The 22,081-nt window shown below is 38.0% G+C and overlaps 1 protein-coding gene across 2 annotated transcripts in view; it reads left to right on the forward strand.

Annotated features, from left to right (window-relative positions):
• Positions 1-20,644, forward strand: part of SEL1L3 (SEL1L family member 3) — a 36,855-nt gene extending 16,211 nt beyond the window's left edge. For both annotated transcript variants that reach the window (XM_065633411.1, XM_065633412.1), the window contains exons 9-24: positions 127-273; positions 697-908; positions 2,469-2,648; positions 3,756-3,875; positions 4,507-4,647; positions 5,743-5,805; positions 7,996-8,172; positions 9,815-9,942; positions 10,555-10,638; positions 12,378-12,468; positions 12,575-12,659; positions 14,742-14,851; positions 16,076-16,203; positions 17,829-17,931; positions 18,027-18,099; positions 19,372-20,644. In XM_065633411.1, the coding sequence (XP_065489483.1) occupies positions 127-273; positions 697-908; positions 2,469-2,648; positions 3,756-3,875; positions 4,507-4,647; positions 5,743-5,805; positions 7,996-8,172; positions 9,815-9,942; positions 10,555-10,638; positions 12,378-12,468; positions 12,575-12,659; positions 14,742-14,851; positions 16,076-16,203; positions 17,829-17,931; positions 18,027-18,099; positions 19,372-19,538 (2,009 nt within the window). In that variant the 3' untranslated portion in view covers positions 19,539-20,644. The remainder of the gene's footprint in view (positions 1-126; positions 274-696; positions 909-2,468; positions 2,649-3,755; positions 3,876-4,506; positions 4,648-5,742; positions 5,806-7,995; positions 8,173-9,814; positions 9,943-10,554; positions 10,639-12,377; positions 12,469-12,574; positions 12,660-14,741; positions 14,852-16,075; positions 16,204-17,828; positions 17,932-18,026; positions 18,100-19,371) is intronic.
• The last annotated feature ends 1,437 nt before the right edge of the window (positions 20,645-22,081 follow it).

The raw sequence follows: 22,081 nt of genomic DNA on the forward strand, positions 1-22,081 counted from the left end.
TAAGGATGTCCTGATCTTGTCCATGAATTTTTAGGTTACTCTAGAAACATATTTTTTTCTACCAGAAGTTTGTTTTAAAGACCAGACAAGTCAGCTTTCGTGTCTTAAATATGTGGTTTTCTCTAGGTTACTATGAAAACTATTATTTGGAGCTGATTCACAAATATGGAGAAAAATCTAAATGCGATGCCTTTGTGTGGGGAAAGGAGCTCAGGGAAAAGTACCACGCTTTGTTCAAGCTGTTACAAGAGATGGATTTCACTGCTCCAGATGGTAATCATATTTTATTTTATTGTTCTTAAATAATCCACAATATATGTCAAGTGTGAGTTAGTATGCTTTGACTTCAGTTCATGTTTTATGCGGTTTTTTTTTTATATCAGCAAACTTAGTAAAGGAGTGTTGTGTGGCTTTTGTGTTGTGCTGCAAATGAAGGATGGCTTATTATGCAGAAGGAAATAGGGATAGTCTTACATTTTTAGTGGTTAGTTACTTTGAGATGGTCTTTTGGATTTTTATTTCCCCTTCCTATTCTACAGTACCTTGTATCTCTAGGAATTTTGATTGTCTGAGTTGAGAATAACATTCAGCATGAGAAATAACAGAATCTATCTCAGTCCCATTAAATTAAGGAGGGGAAATCAATTCCTGATTTTAACTCTTGCGATAACTGTGTGTCTTATGTTTTCATTTTAGTGTCAGAAGATGGAAGTGATACAGTTCTAGAAGTTGGCCGGAGGATATTTGAGAAGGTTACAAAGAATCTGTCCAGTGCCAATGGCCTCAGCAATATGGGCTCCTCTGTCCCTCTCTTGGTGGATTCCAGTTGTTGCAGATACCATAAAGCTTCCTATTTCCTTGCAGTTATATTTGAAACAGGGCTCGGTGTGTCTGTGGATCGTACAAAGGTAGTATATTAAATATGTTGGGTTATGTCTGTGAAATTAATTACCTTTAAAGGCAATTTAGAAATGGGATGAATTTATGATCAATTGAATTAAAAAATGTGAAATGGCCTCCAGATCCAGGCTGTGATTGAAGGGATTCCCCAATACAGCTACTCCTAAATAGCCTGATGGCAGTGAAGCCTTTATGAAGTCACGGTGGTGGGAATCCTCATCCTACTCATCCAGAACAAGGAAACTGATGATTTACTGATACCTAAAAACAGTGGTAAAGTGAACAGCATGGAGCATACTGCTTTTCCCAGTCACTGAGGAGTTAGGATGAGGTAATAACCCTCGAGTCACCCGCAGTCATTTTTAGATGGGTATGAAAAAAGCCTCACATCAGGCAGATCTCCTGAAGCAGAAAGGTTTCATTGCATAGTCAAGAAAGAAGTCCCATTTTGCATTGTGCAAAATGTGTCACTGGGCATGTTATGGTCAAATGATAAATATAAAAATATAAAAAACATTTTCTTTGGGAAAAAACCTGACCATGCTTCAGCTGAGCAACTGCAGAGCATGTGAACTCCTGACCTTTTAGGCAGGTTGCAAATAGCTGAAATGTCTCCCTGTTATTCTATTACAAGGTCGAACAAAGGGAAGGTGTTTATATATCACTGGAAGAGGGCTATGCTGAAATTCCCAACAGATAGTTAGTTCTCTTATAATACTGTAATACAAAACACTCATAAAGAACAGCAGATTTGCCTGATGTGGTTACAGGATACTAAATCAGAAGAACCCTTGAGAGGCCAATCCGAGATTTAAGCTCACTCCAGTTTCTCAAACAAAATAAACCTTAGACAGGAGCCTTTTTTATACCCTAATTATGGAGTGTACCTAGTGCTAATTATGGAGGCTAAGTAATTTCACTGTTGGATCACCTCCAGATAGCGTAGGAAGTAATTTAATATTTAGCGCAGATGGGACACCACTGTTTTTATTACTGTGCAGGTAAAAAATAATAGTAGTGCTGAAAGTGGTTTTGGCAAATGTGTGATAACCTAGACTATTTCTAGCATCAGTCAACATATTTCTCAAGGGAGCTTTGTGCTGAAACATTGTCAGCCACAAGTCCCATCCTTTTAGTCTTGTCAGATCCTTAGGGTAAGATTTTCAGGTGCTGTTTGTTAACTTTCACATTTTTCCACTGAATTCAGTGCCAAAACTCCAGTTGACATCAGTGAGACTAGTTAAGTCACTGCTGAGTATAAAATATGTCAGAGTATAATTAACACTATAATAAAGTGGCATTAAAATTGCTGCACACTTAGTGATGGCAGAATAAGTGCAATTCTTGAAAAGTATTTAGACAGTCTAGCTTTTCTTTCAAATATTTCTCTCTATATATAAAAGACATTTAAACTACTTTAGGGCTTTATATAGCTATGTTTACATGGTATAGCTAGTATATCATCTGCCAGTATGAACACTCTGTTCCCTGTAAATCTCCACCAAAGTGCTAAACTTGTGAGATGTGCAGTGAATTCACTATTGTTTATGTCTGTTGATTTTTGCCAGGGACTGGTGTATAGTTTGGTTGGCGCTCAGGGAGATGAGAGACTTGCTGTGATGAATCTTGGCTATAAACATTACCAAGGCATTAATAACTATCCACTTGATTTGGAGCTGTCGTATGCTTATTACAGTAATATTGCAATAAAGACATCGTTGGATCAACACACTATAAAAGGGGAACAGGTAAAAGAGTTCTAAGTGTACCTGAATTTGTTTTCTGTGCAAATGACTTTTCATGTATTAATTATGTGGCCAGAACGTTTTTGTCGTGATTTACAAATATTAGCTCATCTGATTGACGACTAAATGATCTTTAAAGGTCCTTTCCAACCCAAACCATTCTATGATTGTTACAGTAGGTATCATTACTCTGTCTCTTAGCAAGGGGGAGACCATATCAGTGTTAGGCTCAAATCCTCAAAATTGTCCACATGCCTATTTTTCAGTAAAGTCTAAGTCTTATTCTTGGGCCCTAATTCCTCACTCAGATATTTTTAATTGTAAATATAATTGGATGTGTTTATTAAGCAACTGATCTTCTGTTCCCATAGCCAAACATCATGAAGTTCCTGCAAAAGATGAATTGTCCTCTCCATATTTACACCTTTTATATAATCAAATGTAAAGATTTGGCTATTAAATAGCAATCTGATGAGGAAAAGTTACAGTAAAACAATTTTAGAATGAGCTGCTAAACAGGAGGTAACACAATTTTATCTGTAAAGAATACTCAAGGTAGGCCAGTACTAGAATCCTGGCTTATCAGAAAGAATTATTATTGTACAAAAAATAGAGAGATTTTGATTCCTGACAAACTAAAAATCAGCAGATGGCCACCTTGATAAGAGTGCTGTAGGGCAGGTCTTTATCAAGCTTCCTGCCAGACTTTTTTATCTTTTAAGAGAGATCTGTATGGAAACTAAAAAGCCTTAAAAGGCTTAAAAGCATTTATTTGCCATTATTAAGTGCCTTTAAAAACTACAAAGGAGAGGTGTTGTTTTGTTTGGTTTGGTTTTTTTTCAGTTGTTGACATCTTTGCATATCTTACCAGTGTAGAATGCACTTACAGTTTTGTTCTGTATCAAAGCAGTAAATGTTTTTTACACTGGAGGTAAGGATGTTTCTTAATGCACTGGCCAGCAGAGGGGTGGTGAGAATTTAAAACCCAGAACTAATCCTGAATTTTTAGGGATAAACAGGCAACGGGCAACATTTTCATTTTGGCAGCAGGTGTATAAATTCATTGTGTAATTTTTTTGTTGTTGTTGTTGTTGTTCAACTACAATTCAGGCATTTGTTGAAACTATAAGGCTGATGGATGATGAACTGCTAAAAGCTCAAACAAAAGAAGATGGTGATGTCTTTATGTGGTTAAAACATGAAGCAACAAGAGGAAATGCAGCTGCACAGGTATAAAGTAATGCATTTCCCCTTTCTTGGTTTTATACACATCATGTATGTACATCTGTAGACCATGCAGGAAAGCTGCGGAGGAGAATGAAGCAGACAGATGTTTTCTCTTTCTGCCCAGAATTTCTTCTCTTTTTTTATGAGCTCGAACTATTTTATTTCGCGTGTTTCTGTCTGATAATATCCAGTGACCGTGCAAGAAGCTGTAACAATGATGCTAGGCAAAAGGGAAGAGTTATCAAGACTTAGCAACCTCCTCCTCTGATCATTTTCTCTGGGTTCATGTTTGACATGGTGCAGTTGCTGCAGATCTGAGACCAGCAGCAGTATGTTGTAATACTGAGGCATTTGCATGCATCAGATCTGCCTTTATCGCTTACCTCTGCACTTAAATCAAGACAGAGTTTCATGGTACTGACAGCTGTGAAAAATAACCCTGCTGTAGATTTAATATCAGTACATTTCACCACTGGGAATATTCCTTATAACCAATTGTTCTCAAACTGTTGAGGACATGAAACCAGTTTATTCACATATTTAAAATCCCTTTAAGCCTGCAAAAGTCTGCTCCTGCAATTCCAGTTTCAATACTAGCATTTATAAGAGTAGTGATTATGTTTTTTTCTTTTAGCAACGATTGGCTCAGATGCTGTTTTGGGGCCAACAAGGAGTGGCAAAAAATCCTGAAGCTGCAATAGAATGGTATGCAAAGGGTGCGATGCAAACAGAAGATCCAGTGTTAATATATGATTATGCCATTGTGTTATTTAAGGTAAGTCATGTTTCATACTTTCACTTAAAAAAAAAATCGTTCCTATGATATGGATGTTTGTAAGTTACCTGCAGTGACGCACTGTGAGAGTGGGTACAAGTGCTTTTAGATTTACTTTGAAAGTCAATCAATAGTTACGACGCTAATGTTGATTTTTGCCAGATATGCACAAAAAATTTTAAGAAGAGCAAATTAAAAGCAGTTTAGTCACTTTGTTCCTAGCCAGGTTTAGGATCAAAATACCAACTAAATTGTGGATCCTAATTTTTCCTAATGGCTTCTCATCTCAAAAAATCTAGCCAGCTAGTAGGCATAGGCCTTGGTGTAGAGATGTAGGTCAAAGTTCAAGCCTTTCTTAGAATGCCCTTTATTAGATTTCTGGGAAGTTGCTTTTGAATAGGAATTAATAGTCTCTGCATGCAGTTAGTTTTTTCCTGCTAGAGCAGTAGACAGCAGAGGCTAAACTCAGGCATAACCCCACCTGAGTCAAATAAGTTGTATCAGCTAAGTGGTGTCACCTGTAAGACATTCAACAGTACTAAAGGTTAGAGATAGTAGTGAAGAACTGTTAGGCCTTCATTCCTTTGACAGTGGCTGTTATCTACAAAATGCTTTCTCAAGTTTTGCTTGTGTTAATTTTGAGCACCCATAGTCTGTTTGACCCATGTCTGGAATTAATTTATATGGACAACATCAGAATAGCATCTACGTGTTTCCTCTGGAGACACTCCTTTTTCAGGAAAGCTGAGAGCTCGTACTCACTGCCAATGAAAAATCTGTGTACCTTTGAATGCTATTCATTCTTCCTCAGTTGCTGAAAATTTAAAAATATGAAAATTATCATATTATTTATCCATAAAAATCACTTGGATCAATTAGTGAAATAATTTTTCCTAGACTGAATCACTGAAGTATTGTAAAGCTGTAAATGGAGGATAAGCACAAAGCTGGTTTTCTTTTGTTCTAGCCGTTTAAAGCTGAATAACACCTAGTAAATAATAGTATCAATGTTAAAATGCATTTTGAATATGTATGTTTGAATTTTCATCAGCCTGTATTTCTAAACAATGATTGTTTCACGTATCCATTTCCTAGGGCCAAGGTGTGAAAAAGAATACAAAACTTGCTTTGGAATTGATGAAGAAAGCAGCAGCCAAGGTAAAATGTAATAAATATTTTATTGTATAAGTCCTATACCAGGTGCTAATAATAATGAACTCTAATTTATATAAAATGCATATTATCATAATTAGGTGTAAATACTAGTTGCTTTTGCTGGTGTCTTTACCATGAATGCTCAAAACCCTGTTTCCCCATATTGGGAGACTAGACCACTCAAAATCAGCCAAAATTTCTATGGAAGAAGAGGAATTTTCTTTACTCACATCTTTTAGAACCTGATGATAGTTAGGTGACTTACAGAGTGAATAGCTGATCCAGGAATATGCTTTTGCCTCATGTTCCCAAGCATTCTCTTCTAGACCACACTAGCTATGTTTTTTCATAGGAGTGCCTACCAGGCTTGAGCTTTTGACATGACGATCTCTCCAGAGTCAGATGTAGATAACTGCTGTCTTTGAACATCCATGCCAGCAGGCTTTGCTATAATAGCAGAACACCTTTATGTTGTAACGTGCATGAAAAAGAGTAAAGACCGAGGTCTGGATTGTACTTCTGCAGTCTGCATCGAGTGATGGTGCATTCCTGCAGCACAAGAGCTGAATGCAGAAGAGTGGTGGCTTCCCTGAGCAGTGGTGGTTTGTGGCCAGTTCTCTCTGCTTAGAGTTGGGACTCCTCCAGGGGATGCTGGTGACTGGGAAGAGAATGTATGTTCTCTGTCTGGCCAGCTCTTCTCTACTTCAGGGAGAAGACCTGGATGTCCCAAAGCCTTCTGGTTTTTTTATAGCAGGGGGGAAACATTTTATAGCAGGGGGAAACATTGACCGGCACCACAGAGAAGAGGAGCTTCACTCCATTTAATGATCTAGTACAGTCAGATTACCCAGGCCATGATCTGGCCCTTAGTATAAAAATAAAAGAGTACCTAGACCTTGAGTATCTTCCTAGCTCTAGGACCAGAACTAGTTAAATTACTGACAATGACAATAGGACTTCGCTGCTGACCACCATCAGAAAAGAATCGTGCTGGTTCTATCACTTCTTTGAAACAGGAGAGATTACCTGCCTGTTTGGGAAGGCTTGAATAGACTGAGTGGTTTTCACAGTGTGATCAATATTCCCTGGATTCGGGATCTGAGGAACAGATTCCAGGAAACATCCTAGAGACAGCAATTTCCTTACTCTCCTTGAACCCAGATACTTTTTTTTTTGTGCTCCAGTGCACATTTTCTGTACAAAAATAACACCATAATTATTGAAAAGTTTAACTGCTTTTGCATTTTAATGGTTAAGCTAGTAACATTGTTCAAATCTGAAAGGAAAAGGAATCCTTACAGGCCAGAGGCCCTTTGAAAGCGCCAGTAGTATGGAGTTCTTTCTACAGAGATTACAGGAGGAGACTATGCAGTGTAGAAGCCATCAGTAGCAAGCAAATAACTTGTATTTGTGCACAGAGGTTTTTTTAGGTAGCTTTTACCTTATGTCACTGTTCTGGCATGGCTGCTATTAAACATACATTATAAAATAAGAGTAAATGGTACGTTCATGTTTATTTGAGTGATTTGAACTGCTGCCATACTTGCAGCCACCATATGATCTACCCAGTTTATGCAAGGAGACAGTGACTCATTGCAAACAAAATAAAAACTGTCCCAGGAAGATCTCTTGATCCATAATTATTGATGCAAAGATGCAACTTAGCAATAGCACGTAACACTGTCTTAAGCAGATCTGTATGCTGTTGGTCAAATATATTTGGAAAACAGCATCATGAAGTTCTATGTTCATTGCTTTCTATTTATTCTTAGATAAATGTTCTAGTTTAAAAGAAGTGGGATTTTTTGATTGCTAATCCTGTCAACCAGATTCTGGGAGTTCACAAGAACAGGTGTCCTGTTCTGGCTTTTCAGAGGAAATAGGTGAAAAATAGTCAGTTTCTTCTTGTCAACAAGTATAAATCTGAATGCAGACACGGCTGAGACTATATAATAAGATGACACTGTAGTCATTCCTTGCTCTATATATGAGGCCACAAATCAAAATAGCATGAAAAAAGCCAACGAACCTTTTTATCCCTTAGTCCCAGATCAGTAGTAATCCTGGCTGGATTCTTGGGCCAGGGGTCAAGATAGGCAAGGAGAACCCAAAACTGAGCAGCAGGTTGGAATTGCAAAGTGACCCAAAGCAGAACCAAACTTGTGACCTGGGACTGCTCTTCTCCTTCCTCAGGGCTTGCCCCAGGCAGTGAATGGATTGGGATGGTATTACCACAATTTTAAAAGAGACTACAGAAAAGCAGCCGAACACTGGTTAATTGCTGAAGAATTGGGAAATCCAGATGCATCGTACAATCTTGGTGTCCTTTATTTAGATGGGATTTACCCTGGAGTACCTGATAGAAATCAAGTGAGTAAATATTTAATAGTACTTTTTCTTACATATGGGCCCAGTTTAGAATTTTTTGCTTCATTCTGGACGCTGCTGTGTTCACTGTGAGTCAGATTTGGTACCTTTTATCACAAAGAAGGGTGTTACTGGGGAATTCAGTTAGATTGCTTAGAGATACATGTTACTCAAATATCTCGGTCATACTTGTGTGCATGTGTTTGTGTTCCTTTACTTTAGAAACAAAGCAGGTGCAGATTTAGCTTCAGGGACTTCCTTTGCTCTCCTCCTTCCAGTGACACCAGCCAGGACATGGTGTACTCTCACATCGTGTGATCGTTTTGGTTTCTCTCAGCTTTAGATTGGAAAGGATACAGGGAAAGGATGCTTTCCACAACAGACAAAAGCAGCAGAACCTTGTTCCTGAACTTGTAATCAGCTATGCTACATTCACATAGCTTCTGTGAACCTCAGAACTGCAGTAAAACACCTTCAAGCCAGAATTCCTTATGTAACTGTTGAACATAGTCCCGATACACTGCACTATTTTGATTTGTCTTTCTGTGACACGGTCCATTTATTTAATTTTGTATCTGTCAGTAAGAAAAATGATTTTTGCTAAATATAAATGGTCCGCTTTGGTTATATTTCTTTTAATTAACTCTGCAAAAAAGTGTTCTGTGTAAGTAGTTCATGACTGACAGCACCAATAGTGAGATTGGGTGTAATAAATGCAAGCAGACCTTGTGCTCAGAGCTAGAAGATATTTCTGATGTGGCCTTTGAGTTCTGGAATCTGGACATACTCCAGCCAGCGAGCATTTCTGCTGCCGATAGCAGCAGTGCTGACCAACATGGGCATTTGACAAACATGTTTTCCTTCCCTGTGGACCAAAACACACATTTTGGAGTGGACTGATTTTAAGAGTACACCTAAAAATGCCCAGGTTTCCTTATTCACCCAAGCCATGGGAAAGAAGTACTTTGTTATGCCTGTGTTGGATGCTCTGAAGTCCATGCTCACTCCCAGAAGACATACATCGATGGTTAAAAATTTCACAAAATAAATAATTTCAGGCTGTATGCTGCTTTGGTTGACATTACAGATTATTGTTTCTGAGTATAAATCATGGAGAGTCACATTGCCCTCCTGCTTCTGCAGCCCCGGCTCTGCCTGCTCAGCCTCTGTTTTCTGGGCAGTTTTCAGAGGCTCGAGCACGGTGGTTGTGCAAGGCTGGACACATAGAGCGTCACCGCTGCTCCCAGCCTTCACTTGGGCATCACCGGTGTAAAAGCTCCGTTCCGTATCTCTTCTCCGGGGTCCCTTATTAATCTTCCTACTAATGAATAATTAATTTTACTTTTGTCAGTGCACACAAGATTTGTATGCTACCAGGTGTTAGTTACACAATTAGACACTTTTCTATTTGACATTCAGTGTATTACCAGAATTTAGGTTTTTTAAAACCTTTTTCCAGCCTAAACTATTAAAAAGTTAGAAAAAAGGAATTCGGTTCACCTAAGTACATTAAAAGTAGTTAAACTGGCTTGCCCTCATTAGCCAATTGCCTCTTTTAATTCATCTGATGATGCGAGTCCCAGGAAACAAAACTCAATAAACATTAGTAATGCAGAGTTGCTAATTGTGTCTTGTTTTTTCATAGACAGTTGCTGCTCAGTATTTCTATAAAGCTGCCCAAGGAGGACATATAGAAGGCACTTTAAGATGTTCTCTGTACTACATCACAGGAAATATGGAAGACTTCCCTAGAGATCCAGAAAAAGCTGTAATGTAAGGAATTAAACCATTTGTTAAAGGAGAATGTATTTCTGGTGGGATTATTTCAATTATCGGTGATTTTTTTAAAGTCCATAGTCTAAATATCTTGTACTTCATGGTGCTTACCTCTTCAACAAAAGGTTATTCTGCGATAAAGTTTGATCCATGTGAATCTGTGCATTATTTAAATGACCGGTAGATTTTGAGAGATGTTGGGTGCTTTTAGTACTTTTTTTCTGGAACAACTTGGAGAGTTTGTTTCTAACAAAGCCATGCTTATTTGATTTTCAAGAAATATCATGCTCCTAATATGGTATAACTGGTATTTTGCATCCAGAAAAAGACAGATAATTAGTTACAGCACTTATTAACTTATGTTTGAAAAGCCAAGAAAAAAACATAGGATGTCTCTGAAATGCTCGTGGAGATGAATGGACAAAATGTTCTCATTCAGTCAACAGCTACAATACTGATGTAGCACTTACTGTGAAATCCCATAGTTTGCCTTATGGACAAAGTCAGAAGGGGATCCCTTATCCTTTTGTGTCCTTATAGTCGATGTGAGTTGGGATAACATTACTGGAGCACAACTGTTCATTTTTTATTGTTTTTTCTTTCCTACAGCTGGGCAAAACACATTGCAGAGAGGAACGGCTACTTAGGTCATGTCATCAGAAAAGCTCTCAATGCTTATCTGGAACTTTCATGGTATGTTTGTTTTGTTCTCTTCAAGTTCACTTTCTGTTTTTCATTTAATTCATCGCATGATAAAATAATTAACATTGCGTCGTCACCTCAAAAAAACGCAAATAGCAGCACCACTGAAATCAGTAGCAAAACACCCATTGGCATAAAGGGAAGGAAGAGTTGACCCAAATCATAATTCAACAGTTCTGACAGAATCAAGTGAAAAAGAGGAAATCGGGTGAAATAGGGTTGTGTCTGCTGTCTGTGATTTTCATCCATTAGTACTGTAGTGTGTAATGTGCACTGAATTAATCAGAAAAATGCTTTCATTTTTAATATTCCCTCCATTCCAAAAATCTTTGTTTTCTCTTTTCTGTATAATTCTACATCATGAAAACTCAGGCTGTTAGATTAGATTTGTTCTTTTTTTTGTATATAATAAATATTATCTTTTCTGTAAAGTATAATAGGAGGACACAATATCCTGTGAGCCAACCAGGAGGTTTCAAAATAGCCTGCAGGTTAATGCTCCATTTTTCAGTGGCCTGTAGGCATGAGCATCAGATGCTGTGCGTGCAGGCATCAGACTGTCACACGTGATTAAGAAAATGGCTCGTTTAGTGCTGCAGCCTCCCCCTACTAGTACTTAATTAGGCTTCAGGCTTCGGAGGTCTACGATGAACTGTCAGTGGACTGTTCTGGAGTAACCCATTCCTAGAAGTAGTTGAATTGCCCTTTGAGACTGAAGGATCAGAAGAACTAGCTTCCCAGCTTAGATATCCTGAATTCCCTCTGTGGTGCCAGGTCTCCGTTGTCCCGGTCGTTTTTACAGGACAAGTGCAAGGAAGAATTTGTAATCTTGCAGAAGCAGTTGGGAAACAGGAGGTTACACCTGCTGATTCTGTAGAGGCAACTGTTTCCACAATTTCATTTAAAGTTTCTTTGCTTAAGCACCTGCTTTTGAAGCCAAATGTGTATTTAACCATATTTGCTTCCAGTTAAACAAACCATTGAACCCTCAAACTTGCCATGGTTTTAGCTTTGTGTTGTGGAGAAAAATCACTGGAAGCATGACCCTTTAATAGGAAGAAAGTGCACCAAGTGTTTTATCTTGTAATTTTAAAACCAAGCACAAGATTTTAAAGGCTTTGAATGCTTAGTCTTCGTAATATTGAGTAGGTGAGTGACAGAGAACATGAAAGAGATGCTCTGCCCTGGAATCATGAGCAGTGCTGTACCACTGTACTGCAATACCAACTCCTCTACTGCAAATGCAGAATTAGCTTTTATTATTTGCTTTACAGTCAGCGAGGTGCATGGAGTCCATACAGGGACTGAGACTGCTACTTTATTCACACATTCAAATATAATAAGAGACAATACCTGTTCCAAAGAGCCCATAGTCTAAAAAGAAAAGACAAGTCATAGAAGTAAAAGGGTAAAGCATACCAAAGAAGTACTCAGATGGATGTTTGACACATACATGCACAGCTAAGTTAATTACAGATTTTTTTGAAGTGGAGGAGGTAAGAGTGTTTTAAAAGTGTTTTATCTGAAACACTTAAAGACATAATTGGGCTTAATATCAATTCAACTTTATTATCAGTCTTGTGGTTAGAGTAAATGCACACTGGAACTAATCTAGCTTCAATGCAAGAGAGAAAAACCCTGCAAATTCTTGAGATCCAGCATGGCTTGTTCAACTCAGCATTACCGGTAGATGTAGCTGTTGCTCACTAATTTGTTTTATCTAATGTTAGGGATGAAGCTCTGCTGCATTACGTTTTAGCAGCTGAAACTGGGATTGAAGTATCACAGTCAAATTTAGCACACATCTGTGAAGAAAGACCAGTAAGTAAATGTATTCACTGCTCATTATCCCGAAAAGAACACTTGTTAATAATAATGTGATCCTAATCTCTTATCTATGATAAGAATGGATTTATTTTCTTTCCAGGACCTAGCAAGGAAATACCTAGCAACTGATTGTGTTTGGAGATACTACAATTTCTCTGTTTCTCAAGTCAATGCGCCCTCATTTGGTATGCATAAGGAATTCTTTCTGAATTTTAATTTCACTTTTTTTTTAAATTTCAAGAACTATGTTTGTTATAAGTTCTATGTGAGTAAGCAAGGTAAGGGAAGAGTAATCCCTGCTTATCATACATTTCCCTTTTAGAGTTTTGATTGGAATATCAGGGGGAAAAAAGGTATTTTAAGTGTTGTGTTTCAGCACAGCTTTTCTGAGAATTTCTTTTTTATGGCATAAAATATATAAAATTTGAATAAAATAAAAAATCTAAGGCCTGAGTAGGGACTAGATTATTTCGGAGCCTGAGCAATTGACTCAAGGTTTAAGAAAAATAGCAGTAAACTTTAGGGGCTCACGCTGTCTAGTTTATCAAAGAGAAAATCCAAAAGCAAATTTACTTCATGTCATAATTGAGTCATGAGAAGCTAATGAAGGCTAAAGGATTCCTTATCTAATTTATTATGAGCTTTTCTGTTAGGGTACAGAGTTTTTCAATATTGGCAAAGCTTACCTTGGAGTACTAAAGGATTCTCTGTTTAAAAAAAAAAGTCTTTCTGGAAGAGAAGGTTTATCTACATATGAGTTACATTCCTCTGGCCTTATATTTTACTACATCTTTGGCTTTAGTAACTAAGTCACTTTGGTGTCTTTGAAAGAGTTATTCAGTATTTGAAAACGTTGATCCAGTTGTGTCACAGGAAGGTTTAATTGCTTTTTAATAGGCACGTGGAAGAGTGACATGTAAAAATAATTCAAGCTATTAATTTAAATACACAGCAGCGTGGCAGCTGAATACCACATGGACACAGCCTGAAGCCACAGGAGCTGGCAAACTTGTCAGCTTTCCTGGGGAGTCTGTAGATGCCTTAGCAAGGTGCAGTTTGTATGTCACGCTGACAGATCCACTGGTACAATGTTAGGTTAGAGAAGCTTCTCAAGGTCACACTCATGGTGTGAGACTGTGATTCCATTCAAGTAAAGGAGGGAAGACTTGCTGGCTTCAACAGGGAAAGGGTTTTATTACTCTTCCTCACATGAGTAGCATGAGGGGAGTTTTGTCTCAGACACCTCTCTGCAGTAGTGAAGGATCAAATCCCCAGCGTAGGGCCAGGGACGGAGTCCAACCCTGGCAGCAGATGTTCCCAGGGCTACATTACCAGTGCAGGGCAGGGTGAGCTTGAGGCCACTGCCTGTTGCGGGACTGTTCTCCAGGCCAGGCTGGAATGACGCAGCTGGCGTGGTTGAGGGGAAGTCTCTTCTTGGTGACCCCCTGCATCCTTCATGCCCTTCCTCGCTGCATCTGTCCCAGCTGCTCCACCTAGTCTTTCTGCTGTTGGGTCAGTGACTGAATTGCTTCCTGGAAGGGCTCTGCTATAGCCCACTGTAAAAACAGGTGGGATTTCTCGGTAGCTGTCTTAAACACACAAGGTGAGATGTAGAAGTGTTTGAAACCGTTTGGAGAAAGGTTAAATAAGTGTGGATATTGTGCAGACATATTCTTGTCTGGATCAATGCCCACTCTGTTGACACATTTCATTACTGTGCAATATCAGAGAAAGATGTTTGTAAAATACTTGCTGGGCTTTGCTTCCTTCTAGACCAGGAAAATTTTATATTTATCATTGTCCTGGGTTGGATTTGAAACTAATGAAATTATCATCAGCAAAGTTCTGTAACTTTTGGGATGGGTTCAGCCACCATAGTGAGAGTTACAGAACAAGCACTTAGCTCGTTTTTAAGTCTCATCAAGTTAAGTAGGCTTGAATAATAAGGCCACAGGTTGCCCAAAGACAGGTTCAGCAAGTGAAGAAGGAAAACAATATTAAAGTCTCTAAGTCTTAGTTTTTGTAAAAGTAGCAACATCATTCACTAAAGTCATTAAAAAGAAACCATGAGAAACTTCATCCAGGATATTTTCAGTAGTCAATCTGATGTAAAGGATCCACAGAGACAACCAGAGAGAGAATACCCCTTCTTTTTTTTTAATATGCTGCTTTAAATAGAATTACCATGAACTTCTCCATCACATAATAGTTGGTTAATTCTACCTCTACAAATACTCTAAATGATCTGCTACTGGTTTCTTCCACAGCATATTTGAAGATGGGTGATTTCTACTACTATGGTTACCAGAACCAGTCTAAAGACCTGGAGCTCTCAATGCGGATGTACGCACAAGCTGCATTAGAGGGAGATTCACAGGTGGGCCGGCAGTTGTAATGTATTGATAAAAAACCGTCAGTGTAGAACAATCTGAAGATTGTCATGAGACTGGTTATTCTGCTTAGCTGTATCTGTGCACTGAAGAGACCTGATAGAATAAGTTATAATTATTTCAAAATACCGTGTTGCTGTTTCATTATAATAGAAGGTAAACCTACCATAGATGGACGGTCTTAGACTCTTTTGAAAGCTGAAGGTGAATGGCCTGATTGAGTGCTACCCTACCTTGACACAACTGATTCTGTTGTCACCTTGGTATTTTTGCTCCTGCAAGGGGAAGAACTCCTGCTGAGTTTTATTCCAGTCCTCTCCTCTGCTATTTTAGGAAATAAACAAGAAGACTGTTCCATTTCCCTCGGTATATTGAGTGAATCCTAGGGTGAATTTTGTTCACCAACTAAAGCTTCATCTTAAAATGTTTTATAATGTTACATTACCGAAGACATGCAGTGTTTCAATAATGAGCATCCTGCCCTCAAACCCTCCCGAAGCATCCTAGGTGCAACATTTGGTGCTTCTTGTCCTTATGACAACATCCCCAGACAGTATCTTGTATGTGAATTCATTAGAGGTAGCATAGTTGGCTTCTGTTTTGAGGATATTGGGACAAAACGTTACTGCTAAACTAGCAAAGAAGGGAGTCATGGACAATTACTTACAAGTATGAAAGCCAAACTGATGTGGAATCCTGTAATAAGTCTCCTGTGTATTCATCTTCATGCCTCTGAAAAGACATAGGGATGCCTGACTTGTCAAAACTGTAAGATTAAGGATTTAAATCGTGTGGAGCAGATTTCTGCTCTCAGTTTCACTATTCACATTGCTATTAATCTAAACGGTAATGGAACAAGAATTCATTTCCTTTCGGTGTATATTTCCCTAGAAGATAAAAGATTACAGTGTGATATGGTGGCTGTGTTTAAAGAGCAACTGAAAAGGAGAAGGCTCAGATCTCTCTCCAGGTGGTTTCTGAGAAAATGGTGTCAGAACAAATAAGCACTAATTCTTTTGCATTTTTGGTATTTACCTGGATATATTATTAAGAGATAAGGTTCTTGTAATTATTCAGTGAAGATCACATTGTACTAAATCAATTTATAGAAGACAGTTACAATTACTTAGATAATTGATGCTTACCTCAGACTGTAAATATGTATGTGAAAATTTATTGGTTAAAAAGCATGTACAATTTTTTATTGTTAGGGTTTCTTTAATTTGGCCCTTGTCATAGAGGAGGGCAACTCCATACCTTCCTACATTCTGGATCACTTGGAAATTGATCAGGCGTTGCATTCGAGTAATACTTCACTTCTTCAGGAACTTTATTACAGGTGAGTCTTTTTTTCCCCTTAATCAGCATCTTGTGTTTTTCCATGTGAGTAGCATTTATTCTGGAAAACAGCAACTCCTGTAATTATTAACTTTGTTCACTTGTAGGATTTAAGGCAGGTTAAGGTCGATATGCTTGAAATGCTTAAACTGCCTAAATATATTTCAGTTTATGCCTGTTTTAAGATACCCCATTATGTGTGGTTGCCTGAAATAGCCGGGATCCAGGTGATCTCTTCCAATTCCGTATATTTAGGTTTCTAAGTTAGGCACTGACAATTTGTAAAATGTCCAAAACAATCTTTTAATGATAAATATAGCATAATTTTAATGTGCAATTTAAAAGTATGTAATTGGGATAATAGCAGTCCCTACTCTTTATTCTGCAAAGATGTTCCAGCCTGTTACTGCTCACACTGTGCCCCCCATCCTGGCACAGATGTTGTGACACAGAATATTAGATATGGGAGAAGGTCACAGGTCTGCTGTCTGCACTGTTCGTGCACAAACCACCAGGAGACCTCTGGTTCTGGTGCAGAATTTACATTTCCTTCACCTGGGTCAAGCAACATGTGTTGAAAACACAGTGGGAATGTGAAGCTTACATAATATTTGATGGATTTTTGGAATTTCCTTTTGGGTATTTAAATAAGGGGGAATTGATAGTTAATACATGAGGCTGTGAACCAAGAATGAGTGTTGTGTGACCCAAAAAAAAAATTGCGATGATACCAACATTAAAACCTCATTTGCCAATTCACCAACAGCTGACTGAAATTGTTCTTCACTGCAGTTAGCCTGAATTTGTACCCTAAATTATGTCCACTCCACATGAAATTACCGGTTAGATACCTAGGGCTTCTGGACCAGCTGGTCCATCTGGGACTGTGAGCTTGAGTCTGAAGTCTGCCTTCACTTAGGCTGAATCTGTCTGCTTTGCAGTGAGAATAACTCCAGGATGTCAGCGCTGCAGGTGTTTCCCGTCATCATATGCTCTTGTCTAGAGAGGCACACCCCCACCCACCTCCTCCTCAGCTTGGTAGAAAAGAGTCAGTCGTAGCTTCAAATAGGTACCTGTGACATCCCTGTCTGAACTCCCCTAGTTGGTGAAGTCCTAACTGATGGAACAACGCAGCAGCTTAGCTCACCCCACAGCAGATACCTCATAGCTAGTCAGCTAAAGCGCTCTTTAGGCTCTGACTGCATTATGTAGTACCCCGTTGTCTCTAAAGGCAGTTCAGGCATCAGTCTCCTGCACAGGCAACTAGATGTTGTATGTCTAATCTTGCATCACATCCTGCTGCTGTTGACTCACAGGAGTTAAAAGAAGTTATCTTGGGTATGACCTTGTACTGTGACTGCTTGGCAAGGGTAGCCTGGATGCTTAGGCCCATTATTGACTAATAAGAAAATAAAAATATACCCCTAGAGGGTATATTCTCTGCTCAAAGGTGTTAATCTGGTATTTCTGTGAATTTTTACTTCACCATCTGTGAGATAGTGATGATAATATCTGCTTGTTTTTCTGGATTACTGAGGTTTGCTGCAAACCCACTGGAGATTGCCAGCTGACAGATACCACAAAATTGTAGAGGACTAACTAGTTGTTTTAATCTTCTTATTGTAGGTGCTGGAATAGTAGTAGCCAAGAATCAATTAGTCCATGCTCATTAGCATTGCTTTATTTTTACACGAGAGTTTTCTGGAACAATATTTTACAATCTACTCTGGTATGTATTGTTCTTTTGGTGTATGCACAGTTCATTCAGAGCACTACCTTGGCTTTGCACTGCTCTAATATATGTTTTTAAACTTACTGTCACAGATTTACTTCATGGGAACCTTTCTTTTATCGATTCTGGTTGCATTTGCAGTGCAGTATTTTCAGACTTTTTCTGGTAAGTATTTGTTATAGTAAAACTGAAGAACAGAGTGATCTTTTTATTTCAGTAAAAACTTGAGCGGGAATTCTAGATTGGGTGGAGCTACCTCTGAACAGCAACTTATTTGACACACAATTCATTTTTTGATTATTGAAAAGGTGTGGATGATGCGAGGCAGAAGTTTAAACCTGTTCATTTCCAGAGAATTTCCCTTGATAAAAGGAAATTCTTAATAAAAACATTAGTTGCAAGAGATTGTGACTGGAAATAAGACATTATTTCCCATGTCTCAACATGCAGTGTTGTTAGAGTAATTATATGATTTTGTATGTTGTCTCCAAAATATGTGATGAGACTTGTGTCCCCTGTTTCACAGGACTAGACCTGTTCAGATACAAAGTGGGAGAAAAAATGAAGTTCAGAGAGCTGGGACATTGGAGTAATTTAGGAGAAGGCAGTTCAGCCTCTTCAGACCAGTAACAGAATCAGTAAATATATTTAATGAGCACTTGCAGACTCCTCCTGTCCTAAACGAGAAAAGTTTGCTGTATATTCTGTGCTCTGATGGGACAAAGAGTATTAAGGGACAGAAAACCAAATGCCAGACTTCGGTGTCTTAAAACCCCCATTATTTTCTCACCATATTTAAGGAAATATCAAATACAAAACTACATTGCTCAAGAAAGGGGAAAATAGACCCTGTAATCACCTGCAAAAGTAGTGAGTCATCATTTAAAAAGCATTGCCAGCTTCAGCCAAGTGTTACACTTTAAATTCCAAGACAGGATCTTGATCAGGAAGTTGCAAAATTAATATCACCAGTTACAAAAAGAGTTTCTTCCACTAAATAAATTTTCTTATGTTGTAGTTTAACCCCAGTAGGCAGCTGAAGCCTATGTCAGAAGATACTGTTTTCTGACATATTTCTGTAATAAAATACAGAAAAAATTTCCATGTTGACAACCCACACCTATAAAGGAATAGTATTTTAAAAAACCCACATTGTATTTAATATATGTTGCTGTGAATAATATGCTGACTATGGAAATAATTCTGAAGCTCTGCTTTCCTTTCTTACTAGTTATAATTGATGTAACTTGGGATTCATACTACATATGTACAAAGTATATAGTTAAAGTCACAGGTATTCTTTCAATATTTCATAACTTTTGAGTATTATCTTAATATTGTGATTTTATATTGACATAATATTTAAATATTGATGAACAGACTTCGTAGACACAGTAGGGTCTCTTAATTTTTTTTTTTCCCCACATTTTTCCAAAGCCCATAATTCTCCTGGAACAAGATCAGAACCATTGTCAGATGAGTCTTCTTCCTCGGGGAACAGCAGTGAGGATGCTGCTGCACTAGTACAGCAAGATGAATCTACTTTTTCAAACGATTTAGCACAGCAGGATTCAAACCCACAGAATCCTCTTGTTACAAACTGAAGTCTTTTTCTTAAGGTTATCATCCCGTCGGGAATATGGGGTATGAACAACTGCAACTGTAGGAACTGGCAACCAACCCGATTAGCGGCATTAATAATGCAGTCCAACAGCCAAAATCCTAGGGGAATTCACTGAGGTAATTTCTCCACCTCTACAATATATTTAGCAGTCTAAACAGATAATGCAGATTATCTCACTATACCCAACACATGGTCATACTGTGTTTCATTTAAGGACTGGAAGAAAACACGCAAAGTCTTTGCCTAATTGAAGAATGAGCAAACCTCCCACTGGTTTTGATGAAGAGGAAATTCTTCTCATATATCTAATATCTTATTAAATTATCTTTACTGCATTTCAGCTTATTTTACTGATTAAGTTACCAGAGTTTTCCAAGTTGGGAGCATGGAACTGATACGAAAGTGAACCCAGTCACCAGCACTTTCCAGGTTCCATGATACACCCACCAGGACTTCAGTATGCGCAGTGATAACAATACTTTTCTGGCATTTTAAATTCCATCATAACTCCTTGATGTGAAGAGTGTTCTATTTTGAAAGAAAAACGCCAGGAAGATTTGCAATATGATAATAACATAGTAGTTCTGATGCCCAATCCTTCAAAAATGTCAAAGTTTCACGAGTGTCAGCAATTCACAGGGGGACACAACTGTTAATGTTTCCTGCTCTGCCAAAGAAAGTAACTTCCCTAATGAATAAATTAAAAAAAAAAATTAAGTGTGAACAGGCAGTACAAAGTGAATGGACAATTTATTTTTGGATTCTTATATAGATAACATTGGAAAAGATGTATTTTCTACAGTAACTCCTAAAGAACACCTATTTAAATGACAGTTTATTTGGTAAAGGTTAGGTGGGATATATAGATAACAGGTATGGAGTGCCAATGCCTTCTGTGTGATTTAAAGGTGTCCAGTAAGTGGCTCTAGGAAAGGTCTGACCTTTAGAGCACATTTGCATGCACCTTGGCAAATTGATTTAGATGACAGACTACAAATTGGATCAATCTATGCATTAATGAGGGTTAAATCCACTCTCCTTGCACTACATTATTTCTCTTGTAAATAAAAATATTTTTCTAATTCAGCCTGCACATGAAGTATTTTTTTAAATCACCTCTCAGATTAAATTCTCGCATCAAAATATAATGCTCTTGGGAATTTGTAACAGCATTATTTAAGTGTCTATTTTCTTAGCTTCAGATCAGACAAAAAACTTTGCTTGTTTCGAGGAGCATGGCATTCTCACAGCAGATCTGGAATAGATTTTGTTTTTCAATCAAGACATGGGATTTTTCAGTATAAAATGAAGTAATTAAAAGGAGAAAAAAAGCCTTCAAGAGAGATTGTATACATACATTGATATGTATATATAACATATCATCAGGGTATGTTTCTCTTACAGAAAACAGAAGATGTAAAAGTGTTTAGAGAAGAGTTGATACTTTGAGACAGCAGTTCCACTTAGTAAGGGGGAAAAATCCAGATGTTGAAGCTTTTTTTTCCCTCTTCTCACTGCACGTGTAACAGAAAGTGAATTAAATGTGCCACATTACTTTTCTCTCCTCATTTATTTGAGCAAGAACAATGCAAATGGAGCACTTCTTGTTCTTAGTACAGTTGTATATAGAGGCCATGTAACACATTTTGTTGTGCTTTTTATACGTAGCTTGGTATTCCTTTCTCCTAAGTATTTTGAAGTGTTACAAAGGAGCTTCACTTTTACATCCTAAACAGCCGCTGACTTGCAGCGGTTATATGCTTTGTTTTTGGTATCCATTGCAAATGGATCCCCAGCATTTTTTAGTCTGTGTTGAGTTGCAAAACCTTGTGCAGCTAAATTTGATTATATCTAATTCCTTAACACAAATGTATGGATATTTTAAGAATCCTCTCAGCATTGCAATTATCACTTAATAAAAGAAAACAGTGTGCAACAAAACACAGGCACAACATTAGGCACAAAATTACATGTACAGTTAGAACGGTCACAAAAACTCTAACATATGGCAAATCTTGCTTGTAGTAAGCTACACATGTAAGAGGGATTTTACTATGTATGTCATATGTACATAAGTGACAGTTTCTACATAAGGAGTGCTGCTTTTTTTGAAGGCCCTAGCAAAATATTAATCCCAGGGAAGGCTGGTGGTGGTGGCATGACTGCAACCCATGTGTTAACATTTTGGGGTTCTCAGGGCAACAGTGGTTTAGGTTGTGTACATATAGGTCAGAGTCAGGTGTTTGCCGTCAGCATGACTGCATTTTCCTCTCCAAAAGTAAGCCCGTGTTCTCAACTTCAGTAATTAACTAATTTGAGGAGGTTTGCCAGAAATGTCATTTTACATCTGTATTTCAGGAGGCCATTGCTGAAGCTGCAATGTATTTCTTGACGCCAGCAGTTAATAGTTAGGTCTTTGTTTATTGTTCTCTATTACATCAGAATTTCAACCAAAGAATAGTTTAAATATGTTAAGATAAGCAACTCTTCACAATAAACTGGCAATAGTTAAGGCTGAAATAA

Source organism: Caloenas nicobarica, chromosome 4, assembly GCF_036013445.1.
Source record: "Caloenas nicobarica isolate bCalNic1 chromosome 4, bCalNic1.hap1, whole genome shotgun sequence".
Classification (NCBI taxonomy): domain Eukaryota; kingdom Metazoa; phylum Chordata; class Aves; order Columbiformes; family Columbidae; genus Caloenas; species Caloenas nicobarica.